General features: G+C 39.4%; 1 protein-coding gene across 7 annotated transcripts in view; it reads right to left on the reverse strand.

The window, feature by feature from the left end:
• Nucleotides 1-16,183, reverse strand: part of tncb (tenascin Cb) — a 114,541-nt gene that overhangs the window by 19,813 nt on the left and 78,545 nt on the right. For all 7 annotated transcript variants that reach the window (XM_085293630.1, XM_085293628.1, XM_085293629.1 and 4 more), the window contains 7 exons: nucleotides 14,753-15,016; nucleotides 14,555-14,670; nucleotides 13,914-14,067; nucleotides 11,469-11,738; nucleotides 9,335-9,520; nucleotides 5,443-5,532; nucleotides 4,178-4,441 (listed from right to left, as the gene is read on the reverse strand). In XM_085293630.1, coding sequence (XP_085149756.1) covers nucleotides 4,178-4,441; nucleotides 5,443-5,532; nucleotides 9,335-9,520; nucleotides 11,469-11,738; nucleotides 13,914-14,067; nucleotides 14,555-14,670; nucleotides 14,753-15,016 — 1,344 coding nt within the window. The remainder of the gene's footprint in view (nucleotides 1-4,177; nucleotides 4,442-5,442; nucleotides 5,533-9,334; nucleotides 9,521-11,468; nucleotides 11,739-13,913; nucleotides 14,068-14,554; nucleotides 14,671-14,752; nucleotides 15,017-16,183) is intronic.

Here is a 16,183-nt window from a genome sequence, read left to right on the forward strand (position 1 = left end):
TACCATATCAGTGGAAGACATAAAGATAGAGAGCAGTTGGCAGATATGCTGATGCAGCTTGTGCGCATTAATGGCTGTGAATGAGCCATTAACATTTGAAGGTGCAGCGGAGCCCGGCCAGTGCGGCAGAAGTACGCTGTCCACTTCAAACCTACGGGGAGGCCATGCAGAGCCATGAACAGCCTGTAATTGTAGTCCATTGTGTGTGCAAGCATTCACAGAGTAGATTAGAAAGAGATGGAGATAGATGGCTCAGGTAAACATCAAGGCTCCCATTATCCTCTTTCACTGTGCGGCACAACAGAGAGTAAATGGGATGGTAGACAATAGGAATGTAAGGTGGGGGGTTGGTTGGAATCAGCTGATCATTGATTACCGAAAGCTCAGACTGACAAGGAAAATGCATGACCATTTTCTGTGCCTACAGTATAAAGAGAGATTGAGTCTTTTGTTTTTTGGAAATACCCTAATCTTTTCTTTAATTTTCCTTATATAGCAATCATATGAATTACATCAAAGCATGTAATCGACATGCTGGTCCACCATGTCCATTTCACGCTTTGCCTCTCTAAAGCATGAAATGGACATATAAATATGTACATATTTTGTTGTGATACTGGATTGAGCAATGAAAAGCAGAGAGTGATTTAAGTGATTTCTAACATACATCTATAATTGTCAATCAATTTTCCTGTAGACTCCTGGTGAAGCATAGGGCCGCACATCTATAATTGTAAGTAGATATAATTTTGGAATTTGTCGACTTTGTTAAATAATAGATGATAAATATATAGAAAAACAAAACCATACACTGTAAATCAGTAAAACCCTTGGAAATATCCCTATGACCACATAAGCTTCGGTTGCATTGCGGTGCTATATAAACCATTACAGAAATGCTTGTGTATTGCTTTTGAATGTGAAAGCAGAGGAGTTAATGTAGGAAAACCAAGAAGTGAACATTAGCTTTTCACTTAGTCACAATTCATCTGAGGTTAAAAAGAAAGAAAAAAGCTTAACTGGCCCTCACCATGGACTTTATATAAAAGATGGACATACCTTCAAGGTCTAATAATAAAATGCAAGGTACTCAAATCCAGCCCCCTACCTAACAATTATTAAATACAACATGATGCCTATTTTGTCAATTATGGTACAAACCAGAAGAAACTTGAAGGCAGGGTTTTCTTTAGGCCTCACCTGCCATGTGATTTTCTAGGTGTGCTGCATGCACTGTCCATGGAAAGTCCCAGTCAGATCTGTCCCTTGCTTGTGATGTCAGGTTTAAAAAAAAAGCTATGATGTCAAAGGCCAAAACTGTCAGGCCAAATCTTCAAAAACAGGACCTTACAAACCAACAGGTAACATCACTGTGGCTGCATCCATCTTTTATAAATTTCATGGCTGTCTTAATGTTAGTTAATGTGTTAAAATGTCATAGCAGTTAGTCGATTAGTTTAGCTGTGTCTGGCACATGGATTCCTTGGTGTTGATAAAAGGACCAAAAGTCTGTATTTAGATGGAGACACCATGGTTTCACAAAAGCTAACACCAGATACTCACCAAACACACGTTTAACTCTTCATAGGGCCCAAACCTTTAAATGCCAGGCAAGTAGCATATAAAGGTCCTGTTCAGTGATTCAGCCCAGGCTCACCGATATTTCTCTTCGCCCAGGCTCTAAAGTTGATCTCTAATCTTATTAGTTAGCCTAACTAACTATATATTTACTATAGTTAGCTAAAAATAAATTTCTTTTTAGCTAGCTTCTAAACTTAAACGTACGCTTCGTCTTTAACAGGGCAAAAAAATACTATTTAACTTAAAACAAACAGAAGGGGAAAAAAACTTTCCCATTAACTCAGTGAGATCTAGCCGCGATTTCAATATTTGGTTTAGCAAAGCGTGACTCTAAGATTTTAGTGTTTGTGCTGCTTTAAATTGAGATGAATGAAATTTCAATTTTCAACATATAAAACAAGCCTTTACAAAAATCTCTTTTAAGCTTGTTTGTCTTGTTTTGCATTTTATGTTTCTTCCCTACATAAGAATGTAGCAATGGCCACAGCAAGTCCTACAGAGATGCTGTTATAGCACTTCTACTCTATATGTATTAAATCTTAAAGGTCTAGTTAAAGTCTACTATAGAGGTGATGGGAATGTCTTTTTTTTCTCTTGAATTTGAGAGAACCCTTAAAATCTGCTCATGCGGTTGAAGATGTGTGCAATGACATTATCAAATGGTCCCCTAAGATATCACCTTCTTATATGGATATCTTCCATTTGATACTCATTCATCCTCAGTGTGTTAATTTAAAGAATGATAGTTGAACTTCTCCACCAGGCAGTGTCCAGACCTTACAGATCATGTCAATGCATGCAGGACATTGATCTTGCTTTATTCACAATGTTTTGCTTTCTCTTTCTGTTCTATTATGTTAGGTTGTTAATGCACCATGAATCAAATTTGATGGAAACAGTCACATATAAACTGACTTCTTGGCAGAATTTGCAGCAACTGCCAAAATCCAAATATGTCAACACTTTGTAAAAGGCTTTCAGGACAGCTGATTATAGGGTAACTCTGTGGGTTTAGTTTTCCTTTGTGCAAATATGCGCATATTCACGGAAGTCAGATATTGTGATCCAAACTCAGTCAGCTGATTAGTTTAAATTATGATAATCCTTGCCTGTGGCACCTGATTTCCCTATTTTTGTTTTTTTTATTGCATAGTATCTAAATTTTATATCCTGCTTCTAAAATTATTTGGATTTTGAAAGGTGCATTTTGGTTTGCCACTATTTCCCTGCACACTTATCTGAAAGACTTGACATCAAATTCTTGATACTTTTTGATGACTGTAAGGTTCCCAGACTCCTCACTCCACCCCTCCTCTTTCCTTGAGCCCCTCCCGCAACAAGAGCATGATCTGTGTTTGCACTACGTGTTTGGATACGATAAAGGCTAAAGTATCAACCAGGCTGTGGATTAGAGGGCTGCTGATTTCAGAGACAATGTTTTAACAGAAGTCTCAGCATGTGGCCTTTTATCTGACAGACCCACAGTTCATCGTGGTCAAATCGCACAAACCCAGAGGGGAGCGGGGCTCACGCCAACAATTATCACATGAATGAACATTGTGCATGGCGCACACATATCCATACAACCACCCCCCAACCCCACCCCAAGCCTCATGAACCTACCAATACACAACGCACATACTCCGGGGTTCACTCATATGTACTATTCATGACCACACAAACAAGTGAACATAAAGAGCACGGTGCAGCAGCCAATAACATATCAAAAAATATTTATTCCAATGGCTCACCTTTTCCCTCAAAGGTTATCAATTTTTGCCTGTTACTATGCATTTAATGAGCACTTGTTACATAACCAGAAGGTTTAACAGTGAAATATTTGCCTTGGAGGCTCTCAGACCACAGCATGAAAAATTTGCCACCATCACCTTATTTGCCTTTTCATCCAAGGAAAACTTGGAAAATAGAAAAAATAAACCCACAGTCTATCAATGGGGGAATGAGGAGTTTAAAACACTGAACTGAGAAGCAAACAATGGGTTCAATTCATTGCGTCAGTGTGGCTGCTGTAACGAATAATGAAATGTAAATAAACCTCTGGTCAATAAGAACTTCAGTGAGTCTGTCACGCATCGCCAGCTGAAACCAGGCAATAGAATTATGCAGACCAAGTCTCAGCTTAAGCTAAGAGCTGACTTAGTTCTAGTGGTATGCAGGTTCATTTTGTTTTTACCTGCTCAGATTTTAAGCTATTTTTGTGCGGTATTACATTATAAGCAATGTTGTGGAAGTGCTTTGGCCAAAACTAACCGCAGGGTTCACAAGTGCTAACAATTTGGAGACAGAGTATAATAAATGTGGAGTGGATGGTGGCAATGCTAATATAGGTTACATATCATTTCTTATCTGGGTATCTGAAAATGTTAAATGTTATCTCATTGGCAAAAATGCCAGCAGAAAAGCTATCAAGATTGCTCGGCTTCCTCTCTCGACGCTTTTTTCTTTTTTCTTTTCTCTTTTCTCTTTTCTTTCTACGTTTTTTTCTGCCAGACAATTCAGAAAACCTATAATGTCAAACAAACCACTCCTGCTTCACTAGAAACTTCTCTTTTCACATGTGTTCAGCCGTGCTGACCTGTGGGTGCTGAGATGGTGGCAGGTACGCTGCTTCTGCGGCCCCTCTCTGCACTGATGTTGATGGTATACAGCATACCGGGTGTCAGGCCCCTCAGGGTGTGAGTTTCAGAGCTGCCCGGGATCACTTCTTCAGCCCTGTGACCATCAGCGGAAATGTAAACCAGCCTGTAGGAGTCCAGTTTGGCAAAGGGACGCCTCCACTCCAGCATCATAGTAGTCTCGGTCATCTCTGTTACAGTCAGGTCTTTGGGAGCATCGAGGGCTGATGGTGTGTGAAAGAGGGGAGGTATTACACTGAAGGCCTTTTTTCAACAGTTGCATTTTCCTGTTTAGATTTGTTTTGCTGCCTTACTGATGCTTACTGACGTCCACTACTATACTAGTTAATAAAACATCATTTGATGGCATGCCAAAGCAATATGTTATCGTGGTTAGATCTGATTTGAAAGAACTGATCAGAGCAGTGAAACAAGAGGGCAGAATTATCGAGAGGTAATAGATTCTGAAGGAATAAAGCTTGGTGCACAATTATAGTCAAGAAACACTGATTATTTAGTCTCCAAACTATTGTTATACTATAGGATACCCATCAGAAAAGTTGTAAGACTATCTATCCATTATAACATTAACTGCTAACTGTCGCATTCAGAAAAAAAGAAATTTATAGATATTCCAGCATGAGGCCACAAAATTCTAGGAAGACAAATGATTTAACTTCTCGATTAGTGCTAATAAGATATATTAGTAAATGTAACAGCTATAGACCAACTTAGGCCCAGTGGGCCATCTGGCTTTAAAACCTGTTCTAATATTCTGTCTATAGGATCAAATAAATAGCAAATGAATGTCAATCAATTTGAAAAATCTGTTGAAAATTCAGCAATTCTAAAGACTTTAAAAATGGACGCACCTCCTGTCTACATTAGCATGCATAAGAAAAGGTGACTGTCTCATAACGATATGGCAGATTTTACAATAAAGCAGACGATTCAGCCGTGAGGGAATAAAGCCAAAAACATTCATATGAATATTGAGGAGTGGTGGGTGCCACCCTGACTTCTCTCACTACTGTAAACTTCGAACCAAAACTTGAGCCTTGTCCAAAAAATGAATGTTTCTTTTTAAATATCAATTTGTAGAATTAGCATATAAATTCTATCAGTGTAGCAGGAATCACAAAAGGATATCTTGTCTCTGAAAAAAAAAACCCGTTACATATAGAACATGATTATTAAAAACAGTGTGTCAGTGTCAGCATCTCACCGGTCACAGCATTGGCCGTCGTGGGCAGACTCTCCCTCTCATCTTTCACTGCCGTCACACCCATCCCATACTCCGTGCCGGGTCTCAGGCCTACAGAACAGGGTAACATTAAAAACACTGATACGGAAATAAAAAGCTATGTCATGTTTTGCGTGTTCACATCCACTGAGGTGTCAACAAATGAACGACGGGGAGCCTCTGTAGTCAAGTGGCCAGCTGTTTCAGCTAATGGCTCCAATGCCTATGGCAAATGCACAAAAAAACACTCTCTTGTGGCTTTATTGCACAATAGATTGCAGCCTAATTGCATTTCATGGTAAGCCTGCACTCGCTGCAGAACATCAGTGTTATATTTGCATTGATGGATCTATAGGGCCCTTGTTGCGGAGCAGAAACACTACTTGCTATGATATAGCAGGCTCCAGAGGCCCTTTAGTCTCTACAATTAAGCCCTCTCTGGGCCTGATCGCCTTTATTAACTCCCACAGAGGTCATCGCACACAGAGCCTTACAGCATGAAATTACACCTAATGCCCAGGAAACTCATTATCAATAAAATCACGAGCGTGAAGGCAATTACAGATAATAAGTGTGTGAAAGAAGTGCTGAGGTGTGTGTGGAGCAGAGGGGGGCGTCAGCTGAAAGGACACAGTGCTTTATTTTCATGAGCCGGGCCTCCCAAGGACAAAGAATGTGGCCAGACAAAGACACTACGAGCTTGTTTTGAGGGTCTTTTTTCTCATGGTTTCTAATCCTACCATGCTGAATGCACAGTGTAGAAACAAACAAACAAACAAACAATAAAAACAAAACTCATCTGCCTCAAAGCATAGCTTTTTAATGTCAGCAATGCAGAGAGATGAAAAACGTGCCTGCTATTCTTGTCTGAGCAAAGTCTCCCAGCGAAACAAGCGGCAATGTTTTCCAATTAATGTCTCAATGCCAAGCCCCTCCTGGGTGATTTTCTAATAAAGTGGGTCTTTTGTAGACAAGCAAACATTTCACAAAACAAAACAAAGAGAACCTGTCTTGGAAAATGAGCAGGCTGAAAATAACTCTAGCCATTTAACACAGAGTCCCACAAACGCTTGTCCCATGAATTTGGAAAATAAACACTTCACACTGTATCATTTAGTTTTCCACAGGGGCCTTTCAGCTGTGCCATTTGGATGCACAATACTAATGAGCCAAGATGATCACAAAGCAGCAAAACAAACCCTGAAAACAGCTGAGTGAAACAACTGGCAAGAAGTAACTACAAAATCCCTGATTAGACAAAACCTTTAGTACAGGTTAACAAAGATTTACTTATTCTCTTGATATAGCAGTTATATAAGATATTAAAGATATCATCTGGGTTAATGTGTTGTGGAAAAGTCCATGATGCCTTCTCCATAACTAAGGAACAATCACTGTAAGTCATGGCTTTGTTAATGGCTCGTTTTCCCTCTTTCAGCATGGTTTAGGAATAAGGATTAGGTTTTGTACTCCAAGTTATACATGTACTTTTAAGAAACTAGAATGAAACTTACAGTGATTTTGATACAGAGTTACAGATTTTGTATTTAACTGTCTTTTTTTTTTTTTGGCTCTTTCAAATAGGTGAAATTTTTAGAAAAAGGGGTGGACATGAACTTAACCCAAACCCTACTGCTAACCCTAAATGGGTCACTTGTGACCTGGTGAGTATTAAACACTCACAGGTACACCTTGCTATACACAGCTGGCCTTCAGAAGTACCTCAATTCTTCATGGCACCGATTTAACAAAGCGCTGGAAAGATTCTTCAGAGATTTTGGAAAAATACTTTCATGACATCATCACCTAGTTGTTGGCTGCACATCTATGATAAGGAGTTCCCTTTCCGCCACATCCCAGCTCTATTGAAATGACATTTGGTGACAATGGAGCCCGTTTGAGTGAAGTGAACTTATTGTCATGTTCAAGAAACAAGTTTGAGAGGATTTGTGTTATCTTGCTGGCAGCAACCGTGAGAAAATGGGAACTCTATGGTCATAAATGAATAAATAGCTAAAGTCATACAACACTTTCTACTGTAAGACTTAGTCCCTCTGTCACACACACTTTCACAGTACTTTTGTCTTTATCTTTTATCTTTGCACACACTCTCATAGTCCGATGGATGCAAACAGAAGAATAAATGGATATTCAGCATGTTGACTGGAGTAGTTAGGTATCAATCCAATAATCTTTTAACCGATAGAAAACCTGCTCTGTGACGTAAGGCATAGCCACTATTGGTCAGCAACAACACGCAAGTATTTTATGGCTTAATTGGTACTAAGAGATCCAAATTGTGCTAAGAAACCACACATCACCACTAACTTGACCCAGTGATACAATGTGGTATGGATTTGTATTTTCATACTTAGAGGATGAGTGGTTTATTTGGGTAACTTTTGTCAGCTCAAAGCTGTGCGGGTCATTTTTCTCTGACCCCTGGCATCATCAAGGCATTTCCACCCAGAGGGGCTATGACTCAGTGGCCCACACACCTAAAGATCATTTTGTGGGAAAATCCCAGCAGATCAGCTGTTTCTGAAATACTCAGATCACCCCATCTAGCACCAACAATCATGTCACATTTAAAGTCTCTTCAGTCATCTTTCTTCCCCATTCAGATGCTCTGTTTCAACTACAGCAGCTAGTTGTGGGCATATGTACATGTGCAACTGCATGTTCCTGCTGAGGTGTATGGAAAAAAGTGCCCACTGAGTATATGATAGCACTAAGGTACTGAGAGCTTTACTATCAACTGAGGTTGATAGTTTCTGAGAAAAATAACCAATTTTAAGTCAAACAAAGGGTATCAAAACTTTGTTAATGGATAACAAAATGATCCTTTATAAGTCATTTTCAGGACAGCTGTATAATCTATCCTTTCAGCTGTAATTAACTACTATATCAAATCTGCAATAATGACTAATAAATCACTATCACTGTGTTATATTATAAACCTTTTACTTTTCTGCAAATGTCATCTACTCAGCTGTCAGGACCTTTCCAAATTCCCTTGTGTTTTTTTTAACTGATGTGTAGGAAGCTTGTCTTTGAATCATGCTTTAACTGAGCATATGACAGCACATTTCCCTGCTGGCCTCTCTTTAGTTGTGAATGTTAAAAAACAGACCTGATATGTTGGGCTTAGATATACACTTGTTGGGAGGCTTGTACTGCAGTTGCGTAATGTTCACATGTCTTTTCCACTCTGTGTGCATAAAGAGGTGTTACATGTAAAACACAGCAGAGAATCCCACACTAAGCTGAAATGAAACAAGTGCATATAAATTAGTTGAATAATATGGTGAACACCAGCTTTCTGCTGGCTTCCACCTCATGTAAGTAGAGTCATTGAGCTGCACCTGAATCACATCCTGTCCTTAATGCACTACCCTTACCGATGCAGTTTGCTAACCAAGCTTGCTAGCACTAGCTGCTAACTTACCACTCAACCTTCCCACCCATATATTGCTAGCTTTGGTTCACAATGCCAACATGGTACGGGCAACAACGCTAAAGGCTTGAAAATCCAAGTTGACAAACCAGTGGTCATGCATAAACAGTTTATGGGCATAACGAAACAGGAAGAACAAGGTAGGTAGGCTTATATATAGCTAATCACTATAATTATTCTTTATCCATACCAATAAAATGGTTTATTAATAATTTCCTAACATTTTGCACATTAATTATAAGCAGATAAAAATTTACAGAAATTCCACAAAAATCTGTCATGCTACCATTTTCCAATTAACTGTTCTTTGTTAAGCCTTTATAAGCTACATAGACATCTAATATAATACAGCTAATATAGATTTATTTTTGAACAGCAGTATGTTATTTGGATAGATGTTTGTTTGTGATACAGAACCAGTGATCTTGGCCTGAGTGGAGTCCTTAGGTCCTGGGGGAAACAGCAGCTCTTCGTGCTCTCCACCAGACAGAGGTCCATACTTGATGCGGTAGTTGTCGACCTGAGCACGGCTGTTCTTCCACTCAAGAGTGATGCTCTCGTCTGTCAGCTCTACTGTCTGCAGGTCTCTGGGGGCGTCCAGGTCTACAATGCAGAAATATACTTTAGATAAATGTAACCTTACCCTGACCTAAACGTAAATGGATTTCTCATTTATGAATAAAGGAAAAACAAGAAGTTCCCTTTACACCAAAACCTCAAGTGATTGTTGGGGCTTTCTCACTAATATTTAAAGGTAAAGTGCCTTGAAGACATTTTTGTTGAATTATAGCTTTATTGTATGGTTTTTTTTTTTTTTTTTACAATAGTAGGCACATTATATAGATCCATTAGGCTAGTTGAGCAGAATTCTCTATTCCATGCATTAAGACAAATGATATGTTGTGCACCACATGTACTGTAAGACTTATTAGGAGTAGCAGTGCATTCCACATTCTTGGTCCTGGTTCTCTTGCATATATCGTTAATCTTTTTTGTACAATTTTAGGTTAATGTCAGTACTGGTAGAAGCCACACATATAATTATTTTATCATCATAGTATAAAATAGCAGTAATATATAATGGATAATAGCAGATTTCATGCATTAACTGAGGTCTAAATCATCATCAGCGATAACCCTAATGTGTCAGAATAACAATTTTATGTTCCTTTTTAACATTTATGCATTCCAAAAAAAAGAAAAAAAACTTGCATATCTAGCAGGTAGGGTCATCTTTAAACTTTGAAAGTCTGGACAGGGACCAACATACGATAGATACTGATCATTTTGAAATCAGCCTTTACTGTTTTACTGTTCCCTCAATTCTGCAATGAAATGATTCATCCATGGATGGATCGGCTACAAGAAAGAATCACATTGATATTAGAGTGTTGTATACTGTACAATTCTAATAGTGCAGTGGTAACTTTCATCGGGAACTCAATGGAATTGTGAAAGACAACATTGGAGACTAAGTCAGAGGCATTATTAAGTTTGGAATATCCAATGGTGATACACTGTCACCATTGCTGTTTTGCAAAGGCCTAAGCCTGCTAAGCTATCATATCACATAGAGCAGATACAGATATGGATTCAGGAGTAGAACGGCCATCCGCCACCTCCTGAGCATAGATGACGCAAGCACAAGCTCTAGGCACCAGATGCAGGCAGGAGTCTACCACAGCCAACACAGTCCAAGTTGCAGGCTGTACAAAAGTGCCCCAGAGACTTTCCAGCACATAGTAGCAAGACATAAGATACAAGCTGGGACAGTGTATACATATACTGAGAGGCACAACCAAGTGGCTGGGATAGTGTTCAGAAACATCTGTGTTACATATCGGTTAAAATTTCCCAAGTCCTGTTGTTCTCAGGCAACTGGGATAAGGTCCCATGGGACTTTAAATTCCAGAAAGACATAGTGGTGAGTTGACAAGGGGCAGGAGACTGCAGTTGTGATGAATGTGGGAATCCAAGCAGGGAGCAACATCAGGAAGAAGGAGGATGGAAAAATAAAGAAGTACCAGGGCCTGAGGAAGCAACTGGAGCAGATGTAGAAGGTAAAGTCCAAAGTGATCCCAGTGGTAATAGGAGCATCAGGATCTGTAACCACCAAAACTGGAAGAGTGGCTTCAGCAGCCTGCTGATCTCTTTGGTTATGATGTAAGGAAATGTTCTGGGCAGCACATGCAAATTTAAAAAAAATTAATGCATCATAAAAAACAAGGGATTTCACTTGGAAAAATTGTCAAATCTTTCAGGAGGTGATGTCAGAGAGTGGAAAACACAAAGGAAGTTTTTTTCTGGTAAAGCTGTTAATAATAATTGTTAATGCAATGGGCAGTTGTAATTCTTTAAAACTGTATGCCTACAACAATACGAAGCTCCCTCCATGTTATTTTTGGTAAACATTCTTTCTGACAAAATGAAGAACTGCTGTACTAATTCACGAACAAGAATTATTTTTGTGTTATAGGCGCACACAGAGTATTCAATACTGAAGTCTACCTGGAGGGGGAGGGGCATCAAACCAAATAATGACAGGTGTTACCTGTAAGGAAGGACTCGTAGATGGGAATGCTGGTCCCTTCTCCCCGCCGCGCTGTCAGAGACACCTCGTACTCTGTGTCAGGGGTGAGGTTTCCCAGATGGTACTGGGTGTCAGCAGAGGTCAGCTCCACCAAAGTGCGATCGGCGGAGTTCAAGCTAGGTCCGTAGGAGATGGTGACCCCATCCACCTCAGCCACGGGCTGGAACCAGGTCACCAGCGCAGTGGTGTCAGTCACATCACGAACATTCACCTGGCTTGGGCCATCGATCACTGAAGAAGAGGTAACGATGTCATTAGCAAAACTCAGTTGCTGTGTGCCACATATGAGGTATTAGGTGCCACATATGAGGTATAACAACTTGGACGATGTCCTAACTTGAATCACCTGACATTTTCCTGAGTTAAAATGTAAAAACAGCATTTGTGTTCAGCAAGAATTTGTATATGAGCAGAAAAAGAAATTTTTCATGCCGGTCATATCTTGCCTATTCATAAGTTGCTGACCACAGACCTTGAAAAGAGGGATATCATCATTTCAGTAATGCAGGTGCTGAAAATGTGTCAGCCTGTTTGCATTAATAGTTTATTCAAACTATCAATTCCCAGCTCCATGAAGGGTGCCTTTTCACTGCTGCTCAAATTGATTTGTCACACGTAAGCAAGTTTAGGAAAGTCAAGCCGCTGTGTGGGGCTGATAAAATGAAAAATCTGCATTTGAGCTTAATACTGATTTGTCTTCTAAGGAGACTGTGAAAGTGTCGTTTGAGTGTCATGGTACTATTCTTCTGGGAGGCAGCTGCCCTCTGAGTCTGACTGCTTGACTGACTGGTGCCTCCTACACATGGTGGGTTAGGTAGGAAGGGGAAACAGAGAGGGGAGAGCTGAGCGATACACTTCATACAATTAGCCCTTCAGCATGCAAATCCCAGAGTATGGCCTGCAAGCTGGCATAATGGGAGACATTAAGAGAGCCTGAATGACAAGAAGAACACCAGACCTCATAATCCATGTGGTGTTTAACACATGTATGCTTAAGAAAATGTAAGACATATAAAACATGCATTACATTTTATATTGTATGTGTGTGTATGTGTGTGTGTGTGTCAAAAAGCTTTTTAAATATATCAGTTGAAAAAAATGTCATATGCAGAAATGTATTCATTCATTCATTTATTTACTTCACCAGTTATCCTGTTCAAGGTCCCAGGAGCCCATCTCAGCTCTGATAGGGTGAGGGGCTATACCTGCCCCCCCTTCAACAAGGTGTTTATACAGAAAATGTAAACACAGAGAAACAGCTACAGTATTTTACTCTCTTCTAAGGGTATAAAATGCCTATCTGGGCTTATATCTTAATGGTAGCACAAAATGAAGCACATAGGCTAACCCATAGGAGGCTCCACGTACGTACCTCAAAGAACAATACTGTTTTTGGAAGTTGGAAGATCTGACCTGATTTTCATACATTTGTACACTGTTATACAGAAAGTATTGATACACAATATTTAACATTTGATGTTTCTGTTGCCTTTTGTTTTTTGTTTTTTTGTTTTTTTTAAACTCGGTACTGTTAGATAACAGTGATAACAGTGAAATCTGCATTCTCTATTTACCCAGTGAAACCAGATACATCCAGGTCTGAAGTAAAATTCATTTGCAGCAGCTGAAGTTAAATAACGAGAAGTGCCAGTTTTAGGTGTTTTTTCCCTTCTTATGCACATAAAAATGTTCCCCATATTCCCCAGTCAGGACACCTTAAAACTCACTGTTGGTTGCTGCTGATGAAGTTACAGTTAAAACCCTGTTTCCTCATTTTACATGATCCTCAGGCCTGAACCCTTCAGAGTGGTAGAAGCCTTTTGGGCTTTTAGCTAGATAAAGTCAATAAAGCAGACATCTGAAAATCCATATCACATTTTACTGCCCGTACTAAACCACAGCAGTGTAATGCTATCGAATGAGCAAACCACTTGATGCTGACATGTCAGGGTATTTCCAGTATATTCTGACTACACGACAGATAACCCAGGAACAAATGAACGTATATTGAAAAGTAACAACTTTCATTTAACTATGACAACTATAAATGACAATTGTGATTCCTATTTCTGTATATGACACTGTCTGTGTTTTTTTAGGACTAAATGTTAAAAAAATTGCCCAGGCTTAAAATACAAAAAGTATTTAGAAATTAAAATACATAAACATCTTTCAGCTGAGATAAATCTTTTTTATGCCAATTGGCTTCAGAAAATCCTGATATGATATGAATGACAAAAGTAATGTATGCTATATGTGCACATGTTTAAAAAGCAAGACCATAAATATAGAGGTTAGGGTCTGTTCAGTATGGTTAATGGTTAATGCTTTTCTTTTTTTAAATACACAGAGGATGCTGTTATAAAATAAAAAAACAAATCAGCCAGTATAAATGTGGAGACTCACTTGTGACGACATTCTTGGAGGCTGGCGGTCCACGTTTGTTGTTCTTCACCACCTCCAGTTTGACCTCGTACTCCTGGCCTGGACCCAGGCCCGATTGCTCAAAGGTGGTCTCCGGTCGGCCCAGGGAGTTCAGAATCTCACCGTCTTCCTCTTTCTGCCAGCACCAACAAAAAAAACAAAAAACAACAAAAACCCCCACCAATCAGCACCCACTACAAAGACTTGTCCTGGCATCATGCGTAAAGCGAAAGAGGGGAAAATAAACCAGTCCGATCATACATAAAAGCATTCTGGGTGGCAACTGAATTTAAGAGTTGACAGGGAATTTGGTTTAATAGTATTGAACAAGTCCAAGTAGCCCTGTTTGGAAAGGTTTTATTTTCCTCTAAAAGGAAAATAAAGTGTTAAACAGAGACATTCACTCTGTGCTTTATGGTCACTGGAGCTGTCAGGACTTGCTCACAGTTTTAACTGCTGTGTTTTTGTCTTCTGGCGTGGCTATAGCATTTTTGAGGAAGATTCTAAACTCCATCCTCAAATATGCACATTAATGCACTTAATGATTGGTTTCCCCTGGTGGAAAGTATAAATAATTGCTTAACTACTACGTGGAACACATGAGGTCAGGTAGCAGAACTAACCGTGTTTCTGAAGATGAGGTTCCAGCCATCGAAAGCAATGTCCAATGGATCCCACTGCACCTCCACAGAAGTATCCCGCACTGACTTGAACTTGAGACCCTCAGGCTCAGGAAGATCTGTGAGGGGAAATATGATAACACTCTTACAATTTTTCATCTACATTTATACTAAAATATGCATTTAGAATCTTACACTTACATGTTGCCACCCTAGCAGTGACGGGAACACTCCTCTTATTGCTGAGCACAGCATAGACACTGATCAGGTATTCCACTCCAGGCTCAAGCTCCCTAATAGTGGCCTTCTTGTGGTCCCCAGGTACCCTCATGTCCAACTCTAAGCCTCCAGAGGCCGTGGGCACATAGGTGATTAGGTATTCTGTCACACGCATCTCATTTTCCCAGGATACGTCTACTGTCTCTGGGGTGACCTCCACCACTGTCAGGTCCTTAGGTGGCGACACTGCAGAGAAACATTGAAAATCACTGATCTGCATCAACGCTGAAAACATGCTGACCTCCAAAGTCTTTTTGTTATGTTACTCCTCACTGTCTGCCATGCTATTTGTGGGTGTGACAAACACAGTGTAAAGTGCTCTGTGGAACGAATAACTTTAACCTCTTTATATCCACGTGGATACTGGTGGCTCACAGCGGAGTGGCTGTAGCTCAGAGGTAGAAAAGGTCATCTACTAATTGGAAGGTGGTAGGATCCCTGGCTGCTCCAGTCTGCATGCCTATGTATCCCTGGGCAAGATACTCAATCTCAAGTTTCTCTCCAGTATGTTCATCAGAGGATAAATGTGGGTAAGTGTTAGATAGCAAGGTGTAGAAAAAGGTTGTATGAATTGGCAAATAAGGATGTTGTATAGAGTGCTTTGACTACTCCAGTAAGCTAAAAGGCGCTATATAAGAACCAGTCATTCTACCGTTTCACCTAGAGCTTAGTTTGGTTTGGGTAATGTATATATTACCACCATAATGTGACACTTCATTTGATACACCATGTTCTAGTTTTTTTTAAATGTACCTATGTAGCATTTGAAACAAAACCCAAACCTAGCGGGGATGCTGGGGATCAGAGAATTAGTTGGCTAGTCAGTTAAAAATATTCTGTAGTATAATATTATATAATAAGCTCAAGTTATTCATGCCTAGGTATTAGCTAATGAATACCTGTTTTCTATTGCCTTCTTCTCCATAGTGTGTATGTAATCAAAGTAAATATCCATTATCTGCTACCTTAATTATGTTCTACTGCACTACAAGTTATTAACGTAGTTTTAAAAAGAACAAAGAAAACAAAATGAATATATACAAAATACAATACTGTTCCATTATAAGTAAATAATGCCCAGAGAGTGAGCTTTACATTCTTGGAATGCTTCACCTTTGGATTTTGCAGAGTTTGTATTCTTGTTTTTATTTCCATGATTCCATTCTGAGGTTTTTCAGTTTTAGTTATGCCTATTTTGTAATCCACAAGAATTGTTATTATTTCTAAGTTATTTACTAAGTTTCAGTCATCCCGCCTCTCCTGTCTTCCCTGTGTCTTGTTGTTAAGTCTTTGTCATGGTGTTAGATGTTCCATAGTTTAGTTACTTCCTGTTTTATTTTGATATTCTCTTCA

This window comes from Mchenga conophoros, linkage group LG12 (assembly GCF_057382185.1).
Source record: "Mchenga conophoros isolate Kocher_MC1m ecotype Shallow Benthic linkage group LG12, M_conophoros_male_GT1.1, whole genome shotgun sequence".
Classification (NCBI taxonomy): Eukaryota; Metazoa; Chordata; class Actinopteri; order Cichliformes; family Cichlidae; genus Mchenga; species Mchenga conophoros.